Source organism: Hydra viridissima, unplaced genomic scaffold (assembly GCF_058129835.1).
Source record: "Hydra viridissima isolate aposymbiotic clone 2 unplaced genomic scaffold, HvirCarnegie_v1 scaffold_10, whole genome shotgun sequence".
In the NCBI taxonomy this organism is placed as follows: Eukaryota; Metazoa; Cnidaria; class Hydrozoa; order Anthoathecata; family Hydridae; genus Hydra; species Hydra viridissima.
Window position 1 is genome coordinate 8,758,275 of NW_028324309.1, and position 17,249 is coordinate 8,775,523.

A 17,249-nucleotide genomic window follows, 5' to 3' on the forward strand; every position below is an offset into this window, starting at 1 on the left:
TGAATGTATGGAGTATTCAAATGAGGGTTGGTATTTATCCTATTCGCCATCATCATGACCGAACAAAGCATTTCTTACGGCATAAGCATTTGTAGTATATGATTTTAATCTGTAAACTATAAATATATTAACTCAGCTGCACAAGAAGCTAGTTTTAAATTTATTAAAGATATAAATCTTTGCTGTTTAAGTAAAACTTTGATTGAGAAGTTTTTGAATTTTATCTTGAGTTTTGTCTACAGCGCTTTACGTTATCAGAGGCTTACAACTTTTGTTGCTTATTATTATGAATGTGTAGTTAAGGACTACATGTTTAACAATAGTTGAATTAGTACCTCTAACAAATTTGTTAACTGGTATTTTAGTTTATTTTTTAATTGTTAATAGTTTAAAAGTTACAGTTACAACTTTTTATATTCAACACTTATTACTTTTAAAACATTCTTTAGCACTACTTTTACAAGTATTCTTTCAGTTTCATCGAATATATTATATTGGGTTGGGGAATATATTCGTAGCGTTTTTATATTTTACTTTATTTTGCAACGATTTGTTTCTGTTTGACAAAGTGTAAGTATTCATTCGATAGAGCTCTTTCTGCTCTACAAAACTGTCCTAATCGTCTTTTGGAATAATTTAATTTTTTGTTACTTTTAAGGCTTAAAAATGGAATATCCAGGAGGTAAAAAACAACATTTTCGACATCTACTTTTCTTCGCTTTTCATCGAGGCCAAAAGGCTGCTGAAGCAACCCGGGACATTTGCAACGTATACGGAGACGGTGTCATAGGTGAGTCCACTGCACGAAAATGGTTTGCAAAGTTTAAAAATGGCGATTTTGTCGTCGACGACACACCTTGCAGCGGGAGACCTTCTGACTTCGACGAAGAGCGTCTCAAAGCACTTTTAAAGGAGGACGGTCACCAAACAAGTCGTGAATTGGCCGAAAAAATGAACTGTGATCATAAAACAATTCTCAACCATCTTCATTCAATGGGATTTGCTGAAAAATTGGGAGCCTGGGTACCTCACGAGTTGAGCGAAGTAAACAAAAAAAATTACTTAGTAACCATTTTCTTAGAGATAATTTTGAGTTTGATTAATAAGCAGATTCTTACAGGTGAAAATTTATTGAATTAGGATCAAAAATATAAACTCTTATTTTCACTTGGTTCTATAATAAATTCTTGTAATTCATCAATAATAGAAGCAGTATTTCGTGTGTTATCATTAACAATTTTTCTTTTATTGTTGATGGTGATTATTAATTCAACACTTCTTTTAGAATCAACAGTCATTTTATATTTATGTGAGAATAATTAGGTCATTCTATTAAATATATTTTGCATATCCATTCCTTAACTTAGCTTTTCTAAAACGTGTAAACACAAATGACAGCAGAATACATGATCACCAGTTTGAATTTGACCTATGTTGGCTTTATATTGGCTAATGCAAGTCATTTTTTAAACTCATTTGGAGGCTGTAAACAACAACTGTTAAAATAATACTTTTCATCTCCTTTTTTATACCAAACTACCCAGCATGTTCCGGCGCCACCAATAGAGTCTGAGTTTAAAATACCACGTTCATTTTTTTATAGTCTTTATAGGTATCTCATCCCTCGTGTACACTCCTCTAAAGTTTTTTATTTTTAAACCTCTTGCTGCTTTTATAAGATCAATTTTAGACAGCGGTTTTTATCTAGTGTAATTTTACCAACTTTTTTTTTCATTTTATGTATTTAGCTATAATAGTTTTGTTAGAAAATTCAGTAAGAAATTAAAAATAATTTAAAACACTTTTTATCCATATAGAAACGAACATTAAACAAAAAAAAAGAACATTAATTCGTAGAATGATATTTCAATAAAGAGACATTTGTTAGCTAGTAATATTAGAGGGCTTATATTTGGTAAATCTGGATGTGGGAAAATAACTCTGTTACTTAATCAGCTTATCAACTCAGGATAGCTTCATTATAATAGGCTAATAGGTTTTTTGGTAAAAGCCTTCTTCAGCTTGAGTATTGCATTGTAAAGAAAGCGTTTGAAGAGAAATTATCGATGGAGATCTCGGTTTTTTGATATTAATGAAGCTATACGAGCAGGAATACATGTTTCTTCACTTATTGAGCATTATCAAAAGAAAATAACCAACTATGGGACATTGGATGTAGTTTTTTTGAGTCAAGAGTAGATGTTTCAGACCCTACAGATTTATCATCATTAAATAAAAAATCTAATCATTTTTGATGATGCGTTGTTAGTTACGTGTTGTTAAAATTTACACATTGGAAAGGGTAGATGTGGATTTGATACGTTTTTTTTTTCCAGAACCTTGTTTTAATAAGAAAAAGTGAAACTGATCAATTAAAATAATTCTTTTAAATGATTTAAAAAATTTTTTTGCAAATAATGAAGCGGGCTCGCGCGCTCTCCTAAATGATCTAAAAAATTTTGTCTTTTATAAAAAAACGGAAATTAATTTTAAAATGCTAATTTTAAGAGATTTAACGCAATAGTGCTGAACTGGTTTATAATACAACATCTTAAGAAAGTATGCAAATAGTATTGACAGATAATAAAACACAATTCAGAACAGAGTTTAGCCCTCCATTACAGTTTAACAAAAATAAGAATTACAAGTGTTTCTAAGTTAACTTGGAAACGAACAATTCATTTCTAAACGAATCTTACGTCGAATGTGAGTCATAAAAGGTTATTTATTCTTTCTTTCCTGATATGTTATTTGAATAAAAATATTGAAATATCATCAAACTTAGTGTTTCTTCCAGTTTTCCAATATGTGATAAATAAAATAGGTAAACGACCGATCAAGATAGAAATTTGTTAAATCCGAGAGGAGAAAAAATGTCTAGTAGATTTGATCTTTATGAAGTGTGAAATTACGTTAGTGAAATAAGTTAGATGTGAGTGAAAAAAAAAAAAGAATTTAAAAAATATTTTGTAAAAATTTTAAAATTATCAATACAGAAACAGCAATTAGAGCCATATCTATGTTATTAGCTATTGCTGGTGTTGGATTATTATCTACAATTGTTGTACCACCAGTTGTAATAGCTATTTAAGCAACAGCTTTTGGTTCAGTATTTCCACGTATAGTAGATGAGTTTGTCAATAAATAAAAAAAGTTATAAAAAAAACTGAAAAGCATGAAAAGACAAAAACTATAGCAGAATCAAAACTAAGCACTACTAATGACATTATTTCTAAAGTCCTCGATGATAATTTTTTTTTCACAAGATAAGTTTGCTCCTGTGCTAAGTGAATTATCAAAGTATAGACAGATAGAAGAAGAGGTAAGGTTAAAAACACGTACCATAATTGATGAAAATGGTTAAAAGTCACTCATTAATAAGGGCGAGAAAAAGCTGATGAATGAATGGAAAAGAGTGTTAGTAGATGTCAAAAAAACATAAAAACACAAAACACAAAAGTATGTTAATTGAAGCAGGCTCGTACGCTCACCAAAACGTAAATTTGTGTTAAATAAGTTCCATGAAACGGAGCAATAAAGCGAACTCGCACGCTAATCAAAAAACATAAGCGTGTTAGATGTGTTATAAATAATTATCTTTAGTAAAAAAGAATGTCTTTACAAAAGATTGATAATGTTGAAAAAGGAGATCAGTTGAAAGTGTTTTCATGAATGAAAGATTGGGTGCACAGAATGCGCAAGATACGTATACCAAACAGTATAGACCGATAATTGATATTCAGAACCAGTTGATTAAAGAGTTGATTCTAATAAAAGAAAATATCAGTGATCTTGAACGCTCTATAGTTGAGCAGAATAATATCCTAAAAGATTTATCAAATGCGATTAATTTTACACAAGATGAATATTCAAAAACAGGTTTAGCAGACATTAAAGCATGATTGATGTTAGATCAAGTGAATCAATGAAAAGAAAATTATCTGATATTGAAAAACTAGTTCGCCATGATAAATATAAAAAATACAACACTTCTTCTATAGTTGTGCTGAATTAAATTTCAAAGGATTGAAGTGTTTGAAATTTCAAAGGATGTGAAGTGTTAGAAATTTCAAATGAAGTCTAGTGTAAGAAATTTCAAAGGATGTGTAGTGTTAGAAATTTTAGATGCATAGTATGACTATCAGAAAGCAGTTGCTTAGTCATCAAAAAAAATATTGAAAAAATAAGAGAAATAAAAGGTGTCATTATCTCAGATACGATTATCTCTGATCGCTAGAAAATTATTTCCACAGATTTGGATTTTGCAAGCGCGCGAGAAAATATTTTTTCTTTATATAATAAAAATGAACATTTTTAACTTTAGTGAAGTTCCTCTAAAAAAGATGAAGGTATTGAGTCATATGAATATCGCTCAAATAATCGCCAGAAAATGGTACAAAATTAAAAAGTCCTGGTGATATATGTATAAACATTGAATTGCAAGATATGTATACTCATCCAACATAAGAGTTTTAATCTGATACTTTTGCTTTTACTAACAATAGCTTAATGTATCTCTTTAGTAACAACATGTATTAACTTGGAGGACAAGAAATTGAATCAATAAATAATCTTGTTCAGTGCCCAACTATGCATGATTTACTAATATATACTGATGACTTTTTAAAGTCTCATGGATTAAATTAACTATGATATTAAAAGTACCTTTACGTCATATATCTGGATTCTGTAAAAATTTTGTATGATATTATACACTTACAGATTTTGTATAATATTATACTCTTACCCTATCAAGAAAATCAGATAATGATGCAATTGTTAGAAACAACGCACAGCCGCTGGAAAAGTTACACTTATTAGGGTATATTAGTGGATGCCAGAAGTTAAGCCTTCTTTTAACAAAATGTTTAAATTTCTCAAAACAAAGAACCTAAAGTAACATTACCAGCAGCTTAAAGAATGTGATCTTTGGATGTACCTTGATTATCTAACTTTACTTGGAGACTCCCTGAAAAATGTCGACACAAAATCACCAGAACATTTCGTCCATCATCAGATCATCAGAACAAAATGTTCTGATGATGGATGGTTCTGATAATGGATGGTTCTGATGATAGATGGTTCTGATGATGGATGGTTCTAATGGCCGAACTGCACATGACAGTTGGTTAGTGAGGCCATTAAAGTTAAACGATTGAATTATACAACAAGCATTGAAATAATCAGATCATTTCAGAATTTATCAAAAAATAAATCTTCAAAATGTCAATCCCAAGGATTGTTCACACCAGGTATTACACTTTAGCAAAAAAAATTTTGAGGTAGCTACAGTTTATTAAGCCAATGATTGGTTTGGAACTATGTGGCTGCTTCTGTTATAGAAAGGCAAGTTTTTACTCAAGTAAATATGTATCAAAATCTCAACTGAAGCATCGTTAACCTAATTTTACTCTCGATTGCCCGAAAATTAAACTTTGAACCCGAATTTGTTTTTTTAGCATAATAATGACTTCAAGTATACTACGCAAAATGCGTTGTCTGAAGTATTGAATGAAATGCTGCAAAAAAATGTGAAATATCCAGATCTTAATCCCATAGAGCATCTGAGAAATAATTTTGATTGGAGAGTTCGCCGAGGAAAAGTTAGGAACCTGAATTAACTTAAGTTGATCATGAGAAGCAAACGCGAGCTAAGCTAGCTCAAGTAACTTAAGGGGGAAAGTCCCTCAAAAAATTATTTTTTAAAGCAAAGCATTTACAAAGTTGTTATATGTTTTAAATAAAACTATATTAAAAATCAAAAAGTTCTATCATAAAATATAGCACCATGTTGCCATGGTAACCTGGTAACTAAGAAAAAAAGGGAAATTAGTTCCTTCACCCTGGCAAAGATTGCAGTCGATCAGAAAGTCATTAATAGCTATTTTTTTCCCAGTTTATTGATGAAAGATAGATCTATGCAATAAACAGACAGTTTTTGTTAACAACTTTTCTGTCAGGTGGTAGCCATGTTTAATTTTTGCTATCATTTTAAGCACGAAAATTATAAACGTTTTCTAAACTTTTTTCTGTTTAAAAAACATTTTTAAAAAGTTGTCTGCTTATTGTATACATCTTTATGAGAGGAACACTTTCTGAAAATTTCATATAAATCGGTCAAACGGTTTTCAAGATACTTCTGCCGGGAGGTTAAAACCTGCGTTCTGAGAAAAATGACAAATAAGAGAAAATTAAAATGAAAAACATTATAAACTAATTACAAACTTCCTTCTTTCTGTTCAAATTTGTCAGATTTTTTATGTTTGCGGCCTCTTAAAATCATTCTTCGTTTCTTGATCGTGTCTTTGTTTTTATATACTGACATGCTGACTCTTCTCTGGTTCAAGTAATTGCATCCAGAAATGGTATACTGTCCTGGTATTATACAAAGTTTTTCAAATATAAGGATACTAGACTTTAATCCTATATTAAAGACTCCAATAGCATCGTAAAGTCCAAATTTTAGTTGTGCAACGGAAACATATTTGGACAATTACAGATTTGTAGCTTGAAATGAGGAATTTTCAAATATGAGGTATTGAAATATGACTTGAAGCTTACGTTTCTAACAAAACTGAAAAAAATAATGCAAAAAAAGAGGTTTTATTGATATTTTTCCTGTAACCAGGGACGTTGCTAGGGAAAAATGACACATAGATGACCATACAAAAATGTAATTTATTTAACAAAAAGTTTTGCTTTTTAAAAACTGTTTTCACCATTCAATTTCTTAATAATTTTACTTTCATATTAGCAAAAAAAAAAAATCATAAAATTCCTAAATTTTGAGGGACTTTCCCCCTTAAAAACAGCATATTCTGTCTTTAAGACAGAATATGCTGTTTTGTTCGGGAAATAGAAAGAATTCCAAATACTAAGTATGAAAAATTAGTTTTTACCACGGTTTTTTTTATTTGTTAAAATCAGCTCACAATATTTATGAATTGACAGTTTTGCATTGAAATGGTCTCTAACGTCATAAAAAAATTAATATATTCTTTTTTCAGCGAAAAATTGAGAAATTTAAAAAACTAAATGAAATAAAATCAAAATTACGCCTTTTTCATAAATATATATATATGAAAACTTTACAGGTAGTCGATAATTTTTATTAGGGACTGTATGTTACAGACTCTGTATTTCTTCAGTGTTGAATCCAAGAAAGTAATCTGGGTACTTTAGGATAATAAATGTTCTCCTTCGATGAAAAATCTCTCGACATTTTTTAATATTTAGTAAAATTACAGCCTATTTTACAAATCAGTCTATTTCACAAGTTTGTTTGACGTGATACAAAAGACGTGGTATAAAAGACGTGGTATAAAAGACGTGGTGCAAATTATTTTTAAAAGCTTTGTTGTATAAAGATTAAAAACCTCTCTTCTTACAATAAAACCATGTACCTTCTCCCTCCTCCTATTTCATGTAGTCCCTCCCACCCATTCTCCGAAGAACTGTCTGGGATTTAACGCATGCATACAATAGGCACAATTAATTCGGTAGGATGTTGCTGCCACTAAAAAAGACAATATAAATGCGTTTCGGCCCCGTTACTTCTATTATGAAGTGTCTTAATGTCATTAAACTATTTTATTTGTTAACTTCATAAATATTGAAGTGAAAGCCAACTGAGGTATTTATCAAAATTTTAAATTTCATTACAAAAATACATCACACAGCGCTGAACAAAAAAGCGTTTTTTTTTTTTTTTATAACTCCAATAATGGAGTTGTTAAAAATATTTTACTTCAAATTAAGTATAAGATTTTGATTGACCATCAAATTCGAGATAGTTGAATAATATTACTTAGAAGTTTTTGTATTAGTAAAGGCAACTCTAATTATGTTTTATCTGTATACTAATTCCTATTCTTATGACGTAATTTTATTGCGCGATAAAAACTATTGTGTCAAGTTTGGGGTAATTGTAGGGTAAAAAAATTAAACTTTACAATGCAAAAAACAAATAAACCAATATTATTTTAAAAATATTGCAGCGTTTGTGTTCTGTTCAATTATTTACATGTCTTTAACACAAGAAGCGCCAAAAAGATCAATTATTCTTTCATAATTAATCCTCGCTTTACATCCTGTATATTTATAATTAAAATGCTTTCTGATATCGCTAATTCTTCGATCTGAAATGACAATATCTGGCGTGGCAAAGACATACTAAAATTGTTAATGTCTTTTATTGAAATTTTGTAAACTCATTTGGAAGTTTATCAAGGTTGCATAGTTTTTGACTAAGTCAATCAAACTTTTTGAATTTTATATTTTTGGCGAAAGCGAAAGCTTTTAACACCTATTCGATAAAATTTCTCCAAGTAAGAAAAATAACAACTAAATAATAAGATTTTCTTCAAACAAAGTTTGTTGAAGTTAGTTAGAATTTTTGAGCGATCGATGTAAACCGTTTGTACTCATAACGTTACGTAATTGACTGTGATTCAGACGGTGTGTTATTTAAAAACAAAAGTATATTTGCTTGACATAAATACAATTTAAAAATATTTTTCAGATCCTTTTTAACATTTTCTCAAATAAGTTCCACTTAAATAACGAAATCACAAAAACCAACATTAGCTAATGATTGTAAACTCCCATTTTAAAAAACGAAAAATTAAAATAAGGAAAACTCACAAATTAAAAAAAATTAAATGTATAAAATAGCCGCTCCCTGAAACCCTTCGCCACTGTAATCACACACTTAAAACCAAAATTTGCTGGCAGTCATCAAGGTTGAAAAATTCAGCTTTCTCATAGGGGCGCCGTTAAAAAGCGATATAACACAACCGCAATAATGATTAATTTAAAAACCAATTATAGAATTACATACATGTGTGCATATACTTGTAGTTTTATCTAAAACACCATAATGGCGATCTGCACACCCTCACACATTTGTCACCTTGCCACACAAGACAGTCTTTGCGACTACGCTTCTCTGGGGATTTAGAGACACTAGTTAGATCGTTTAACAGTTTTTCTAATTTCTTTAGAGTATCGCGTTGTTCCAAATAAAAGTTGAAACTCTTTTTAACATCGTTTTCGTTTAGTTCTCTCTGAATATTCTTTGTATAGATAGAGTTTTGTGATTTATCATACTTTGACTCGATTTTTTGGTAAGCTAGCGGCGATGTGGCGTCGTTGATGCTAGCACCCGCTTCTTCAGTAAATCTTTTGTCAATTTCTCCGAGGATTTCACGCAATTGCATAAAATGGTCAATTGTGTTGTCGCTTATTCTGTTAGAGTTAATACTCTCGTCTTCTTCACCCTTTATTTCCGGGAAAGAAACGTGTTTTTTCTTTCGGAAAGCCCTGAGCAGTTGCTCAAACTGGTCTCCGTCTTTTTGTTTTTCTAACAAAGGACTAAAATTGTTAGTTTCAACCTCGCTGATAAGTTTGTCGTTTTCTTGTTCTCTATAGATATCACTCCCAAAAATCAAGCCGAATAAAACCCAAAGCAAAGATACTACGCAATAGAAAGACATCTAAACTTAGAAAGAATACAATTTTTTAAGTTTTTGCAGAACTTTTAAAAATATATTTAGATGTGATAAAATATATAGTTTAAATATTGTTTTGTATGTTAACAAGGATATGAAATAATTTAAAAAAGCGGTCTTAAATTCTAAATAAACATGTATCTTCTAGCTTATTCCGCGCGCGTTATCTTTCGCGTAATATTTATTTAAAAATTTCTTAAATAGAAAACTTAAACAAATATTTTACCTTCGAAAAAAAATTTTTTTTTTTTTCCTGCTCTACAATACTCTTGTTATTTTGTACAATACGTTGTACCCTTAGCTACGTATATTTGACTTCCGAAATTTATTCTGGTCGTATTCTCGATTGATTTATCATCAAGTCCCTGACAAATAAAAGAAAAAACGACGATTGTTTTGTGTGCTCAGAGTTTTGAATAATTCAAATTGTTGAGATTTGTGAATGAGTATGTGACGTTCTTTTAAAACTTGACGCTTCTAAGCGCCACTTAAGAAAATCAAAGGCGATAGATTAGTTACCACACACTAGCAACTTGTAATTTAAATATGGAAATATATTAGATAAACTTAAAAAACACTTAAAAGTGCAGTATTAAAACAACAAAAAAAATTGCATCGAAAACTGATGAATATTTTCAAAATAAAGAAGCGAGCTTATACATTTCTTTTTTTGGGTATAAAAATTCTTTTTTCGTTTGTATTTTAATTAATTGCCGTTTAACACTAATCAAGAGACGATTATCTCATCGCAAAAATTGGATTACAAACTTTGATTAATTAGTTTGCTGAAAAGTTTCTGAAGAGAACCGCAATTCTACTTACCTAAGAAAAATATCTTTTTCAAAACGAGTCAAACGAATTCGATGACAATAGAATTTTCGCTACTTGACACAAAGACAAAGAAATGACAAAGTTGACAATCAACAAAAATAAAACTGCCAGAAAAAAGTAGGTGGGAGTAAGATTAGATATTTTAAAAATTCATATCCTGCTGCTTTTAATACGAAATCAAGACTCGTTACATGATATCACTGATCGCATTTAGTAAGACAAAGAGCAACAGTTTCAAGTGAAGAAAAATCCTTTTTGCTCTATTTCGAAAATTAAGACCAAAAGCATAATGTTATAAATTCAAATCAGAAACATAATTTTATAAAATTAGTTGAAAACTTGATCAGGGTTGTTTTTAAAAATTTACTTATAAGCATAATTTTTGCAGCTCATTTAATATATAAATGAAAAATCTTAATTAAAAAAAAAAGGTTTTTAATTTGTCTCTATTTCGTGTCATAAATGTGGTTAATATTTAAGATACCAATTTAAGTTAACTTCTGTACAGCTGAAATTAGTTAATTAGTATTGACCGTAAACGGAAACTTATGAGAAATTTACTCAGATATAATAGTTCAAGTATTACTTTGCTACTGTATATATTGTTCTTTAGTATTGATCGATATACAAAGCTGTCGTCATGTCCTTAAACCATCTATAGTTGGAAAGTCATCAAATTCCCTTTTCTTGATACTTATTCTAACATTCTCTTTCGCTTTCATTCACAGCTTTTAAAAACTAAAAATTTATCGATTTATTATTAATTGAATTTTTTATTTACTTTCACGGCTATTAGTAAATAAAATATGTCAAGAAGCTACAAATAAATGTACGTGGATGATTTAAATGCATTTTCTTCGATCAAGCATCAGCTATTAGCAATTAAGTGATCTTTTTAGTTTGAGCCAACTGGTTCAACAAATAAAGTTAAATCGTCTGACTAAAATTTGGATTTTTAAACTTCTTGCCGGAAAAATGTGGAGAATTTCTCATTTAACTGTTTTTATTTTAACAAAAAACTAAATTTAGTGAATCAAACTTGTATGAAAAAAAATATCGTCAATTGATCGCAACTTCGTCAGGGTAACTACGACATTAATTTGTATCTGCCGTTACATCGATCTTGTACGAGGTTTTTTACAATTTTCTTTTAAAAGGTTTCGATACACACATCAAAAGTGCGAAATTAATGCTAAAAGAAACTATTTTGTAAATCTTTGACATGAGAAAAATTCCTTCATATATATTGTATAAAAGCTTATTTAAATATTTGGCTAAGTCAAAAATACATATATATTAAAAACGAAACCTTTAAATGATCCCTTGAATTTAAACTTCGTAAATGTCATCAAACTTTATTAATACTCTTTCTCAAGCGCGCGTAGAATGGAAAAAAATGATATTCGAAATTTTCAAGTCTTCGAAAGTCGTAAAAAAGTTCATTATCCAAAAAATTTCAAGTTGGCGCGCTCTTTTAAAAAGAAGTAAGCGACGTTAGTTAGATGCTCTGTAAAATGGAATAGTAAATGTACGTGGTGCGATTTTCAGTAAATTAATGCGAACAACTGTTTGAATCATTGTTGATAGCCTCAACTTTAGTTACGTCACTTTATAAAGTCTGTGCACAGAATAGCTTTGTAAAAACGTGCTATTTCATAAACTTCCTTCGAACGGAGCCAGGTTCGATAAAAGGATTTAAACTCTTGTTTTATAAAAACTAATTTCATGTTTTAGGCTTTAGTTGAATTTTATATCTTAAAAATAATTTTACAATCATTGAATTTTATATCTTAAAATAAGTTTTTCAATCACTGATTTGATTAACGTTCGACTTCTAAAGTTCCTCTTCTTTCATGAAAGAAAACAAACTTCATCCATAGATGTGCCTGAATATTTACAAAATAAATTTATATATCAAATGTTTTTATAGCTAACTTTATGTGCACTCGGGACGTGGTCATACACACGGTTGAATATCATGATTATCACTAATAAAAAAACTTGTTTTTGTTGAAATTGCTCTATTTGTCAGATATTTTGGTAAGCTAAAATTAATGAGAGAACCATTCTTAAGATTTTAAACTAACAACAGATTTTTATAAAGTAAATAGGAGTCTGCTCAGACTTATTGCTAGTTTCTCGCGTAACTGTTTTATATAGGATCAAGAAGTCTTTCTGAAGAAACTCCTGTGGAGGTTTATTTGATTGCTCAAAAGACTATTTTTGTATTTGCCAACTACTTTCTTATCTTTCCTGAAAAAGAAATCTTTCTAGAAAAATAAGCCTATTAGTAACAAAAAAAAAAAAAATCTTTGGAAATCTGAGGGAGACAATTCCCCCTACTTCCCCCGGTTTCCTTTAATGTACAGGCGTCAAAGCCTTCACCTTTTACACTTCCATTTCTATGAATAATTCTGCTCAATCATATAATGTATACTTTCTATTTTGTCATCCCCAGAAAATTTTCCTTCGGATCCACATGGTAGTCTCATCATTAATCTTCTCTTAAAATCTAACTTTTTCAGAAATGTTGTTAAAGATTTGAGAAGAAGTCGAAGAAAAAAAGAAAGATCACTAGATTTAAAAAACTTGGTGGAAAGAGGAAAATTAAATTGCACTCGAGTAGAAAGCGTTTTTTTTTTTTGTAACGTGAAAATATCCTCACGGTCATTTCCTTACAACTTACAGTTAACTGTAATAAAAAGCAAATAAGAACTCAGATTTATTAAAAAATGAATGCTATTGATTTGGTAATTTTATCTTTTACCTAATCATCAATTGACGACATGATCAAACTAATATCATTTTAAAAATTAAAAGCACTTTAAAAGCTACTTCAAAAGTCAAGAAAATTAGAACCATCAATGAAACATCATTTAAATTCATTTATTCATCATGAGATCACTTCAAAATCTAAAATTAAAAAATAACAATAAGAACGTTTCAATGTTTAAAAAATAAACTATCAGCGTTTTGATTAAATCTGTTACTTAAAATTAAAAATTATGGATTCTCTGTGAAACCACATGATTTTATTTTTAAAAAGTCTGTGAATTTTTAAAAACAGTAAACTTTTTTTTTTCTCAGTTTAAAGACGGTAAAAGATGGAAGCAGTTCTGTTTAGATTCTGATGGATATTTTGCTACCAATATCAGCAACTATTGCTTGTGTAAATAACCAACATCCAACTGGGTGAATATCTTTCCAATTACTATCGCCTTTTAAATAAATAAAACACACTTCCGATGGTGAGAATATAGCAATATATGGTTTAATAAAACTAATCATACTCTTCAAATAGAAAATAAGAGTATAAACAGAGGCAGGAGGGGGGGGGGGAGAGTAGTTAACCAATATTGGACAACCCTTTGAAAATTTTCGCTCTCAGTATTGAACGCACGTGACATACAACTGCTTAGACAAATGAGAAGCTTTAAAGCGAACAAACTGCGACTGTGATAAGCAGACTTCATTAATTGCAAAAAATCCAACAACACATTTCAAAAGCCTCGTGGCTATTCAACCCAGCGTTCCAACAATGATTAAGATTGCAATCAGTTTTTCCATTTCAGTTTCTGTTAAGCAAATAAAAAAAATCGTTTTATCTTTTTATATAATCGATTGGAAGTTATTATGTTTTTGTTTATTTTAGAAATTTTAATTTAGGAATATTGATCGTTTGAAATAAAGCTTAGAATACACGATGTAACAATTCTATTTTGTGGGGAGTACTTTTGTGCAATAATTTCCTGGACAGCTAATTTTTCTCGATTGCAGAAACTCGGAAAATTGTGCATATTTTGTTAATGCGAAACCAGTTTAGAAAAATGGTGACGTTAGGTCCTTTTTAAGGAGGTTTTTCAAGTAAAGTTAACCAGAGAACACAATTTTTCGGGAAAGAATCAATGCTCTCTCACCCTTTCTTCCATTTCTCTTCTACATACGCCACTTTTATATATTTTATACAATCGTGCTCCTTTAGACATATGATATGGACTTTCCAAATATGGGATAAAAATCTTAAATCCTGTAATTTATTTACAAAACTTTTCTTAACAAAAGATTCTAGTTAAACTCAAACAATGAGGTTGTTTTTTTTTTAAAAAAAAACTTTTAATTTTGGAAAATGATAGAATTATCATATGAACAGCGTAGTTGATCGTCACATAAATCCTTTCTTTGTGTATTTATCGTATAGCAGAGTTTTATTTGCCATTTAAAAAATGGATCAAATAGAGAATTTTATCTTTACACAAATATACTTTTGATTCAACTTCAAAAATATAAACCTTTGTAAAAAAAGAATATCTTGGACCTCTAAAAGTTTACCTGGGCTTCAAAGATGCATGAGTAATAATATGATGTAATAATGATGGAATAATGATGGAATTTAAAGAACAAGTTTGATAGAGTCCTTTTAATAACGTTTATTTTCGCAGTGACTTATTAAAAAAACAAAACAAATGAACCAGTTAGTGGGTTTTTTTAATGTTTTATTATGGTGGAGTTTTACAAAATGAAACTTTTTTCTTGGGTTTCGCTAAGAAAATTCTTTAATAAAAAAAACATTAAAACGCCTTAGAAAAGGCTATTGTTTCTACAAAACCTAAAAATCGTCATAACCACAGGTGTGTCAGTATATCAATGATAGTACTATAGTCGTCTGCAAACGTCTATTAAATATATTATGGTTTAATATATTATATATTAAAACGGAACTCTCGAAAGTTATTAAGTAAAAGAAGAAAGTATATAAGTAAATAGAAAGTAAATCTCTTTCACTAAACGAAGAAGAAATAGGTGGAGAAAGCTTTGAATACCGGGTTTTTTAAACTATGTTTAAAAAAATATATTTTATTTTTTTCAAAGGGAAAAAAACAACTATATTTTTTTTTTGAGACATGATAAACGGAAAGCTTAAGGGGAAATAATTCGCTTGATTTTTTAGCTAATGTCTGTAAAAAACACGAAAAGGTCAATTCCGTTATTATTTGAATACACTAGGGGCAATAGTGTAGTTAAGTACTGATGATTGGTAATTAAGGGTTTTTTTTTGGTACAAAAAATTCATTAAATATGTTTATCAGTTCAAAAATTTAATCAAGTACGTGTTTTGGTTGTCTTTTCAAATAAATTACATAGTTGACCTCATGTTTCTTCAAAATTGCTTTAGATCATGTAGGCGGTTTCTGGGAAAAATAACGTTATAAAAGATAGCTATGTTAAGAATTAAATCTATTTTATCCAACTTTTTACTGGTGGTAGAGCTTACTTCCAAATAATTTTCTAAGTAAATAAGTGTTTCTTTATTAGTAATTTTAAGTAAAAAAATTGTCGGCTTATCGAGAAACTGTTTCCGCGCGTTTAACTAACAAAATGGAACTTTTATTAAAGGTTTAAAAAAATTAATAAAAAAGTATTTGAAATATTTCAAAATATTTTTCGTTACGCAGTATTTCGGACCAGATATTTTACGAGCTTAAATAGTAATAAATTATGCAAACATGAATGCAAGAATTTTATCATATTGTCTTTTTTATGATGGCATAGCTTTAGAAGTACCTGAAAAGAAGTTTTCGTTACAACTGTTTGGTGGGCTTTTATTTAAATAGTAACACTAAGCATATGTTATCTGAAATGAAGCATTTAAACTGGACATTGTTTTGAGTTTTGAAGTATCTTGTTGACGGTTGAAGAGTGCATAAATCTTTAGACCAATGATAAGACTGAACCTAAACTTGGATAATGAACTCTATCTCTCAGTAATGTTACCAAGAATAATGTACTTATTATAATAAAGTTGTCCTTAAAATCTCTCAAATAATAATTTGTAATAAACCAGATGCCAATGCTTTTCAAATATTATTATCTTGTTTTGACAAAAAATTCTTATATCTTTTCAAAATTGCAAGATCTACGAACTAAGTTATCCGATCCGATTTTTTTGTCAAGATCTTAGCATTACAAATTTGAATTGTATCTTCAGTTTTAATAATCAATTTTTGCTTCATAAATTTTGGGAAATGACATCAATTCTTGAATTGTATAGGTTCTTTTATGACATTCATCCGCTTTAAATTCACCAAGAACACATGGCTCACAGTCACAAGGCTACAAGACCACAAGACCAAGGTCACAAGAATCCATCAGAAAAACCAGCAATTTTTCGATTCCATAGTTAGGAATTTATTAATTTTAAAGGAAAGAGGTCAGCTTATTTTAAAACAAAATGTATTCAAAGTTGCACGCAAATAAGCTTAAAATCAAAATGCTGCTAAACCAACTTCAAGCAGCTTGATCAAAAACTTAATAAAATCAAATTACTTGTGCCCCTTATCAGACCTCGCCCACAACTGTTTGAACTTTTAAATAAATGAATTATTTGTTATTCTGGGTATCACTTTCTATAAGGTAGCTTTTAGATACGTTCAAAAAACAAATCTATATAAGAGGTATTACATGGGTAAGCATTACAGGTATATATTTTATTACCTTTCCATTTCCTTCGATGATATTTTTTAATTCTTCAGCGTACCGTAGGCCAGTAGGGTTCACTTCCTCAATAAAACTTGCACTAAGATGACTTTGCAACAAGACGCATTTAATTCCCAATCTTTTTTTTAATAGGAAATCGATTAAATAAACAACTTGTTAAGAATCTTATTTATTATATTTATATTATATTATTAAATTTAACAAAAATCATTTAATAGAAACATTGGATAAAAAATTATATTTGCAAAAAAACAGATTACCATTGCAGTAATCATTAAAACGTTGAAAACTTTTATGCCGCCTGAAGAAATCACGAATAATGAATAATTACAAGATTCATTATGGATAATTGACATCAAAACACATGGCCCTCTGAGTTTTGACAACTTATTTTTTAAAAAGCAAAGGAATCAG

The 17,249-nt window shown here is 29.4% G+C and overlaps 1 protein-coding gene across 4 annotated transcripts; it reads right to left on the reverse strand.

Moving 5' to 3' along the window:
- Window positions 1–8,483: 8,483 nt before the first annotated feature.
- LOC145181589 (uncharacterized) lies at window positions 8,484–16,969 on the reverse strand. 4 transcript variants are annotated; one of them, XM_090100808.1, is made up of 3 exons: window positions 16,833–16,969; window positions 9,736–9,874; window positions 8,484–9,494 (listed from the first exon to the last, which is right to left on the reverse strand). In XM_090100808.1, exon 3 carries the CDS (start codon window positions 9,492–9,494, stop codon window positions 8,862–8,864), a length of 633 nt encoding a protein of 210 aa, XP_089956934.1. In that variant the 5' UTR covers window positions 9,736–9,874; window positions 16,833–16,969; the 3' UTR covers window positions 8,484–8,861. The 4 variants fall into 4 exon arrangements, with proteins under 4 accessions (XP_089956934.1, XP_089956932.1, XP_089956933.1 ...); XM_090100806.1 differs by lacking the exon at window positions 16,833–16,969 and adding an exon at window positions 11,650–11,905; XM_090100807.1 differs by lacking the exon at window positions 16,833–16,969 and adding an exon at window positions 10,332–10,474.
- Between the last annotated feature and the right edge of the window lie 280 nt (window positions 16,970–17,249).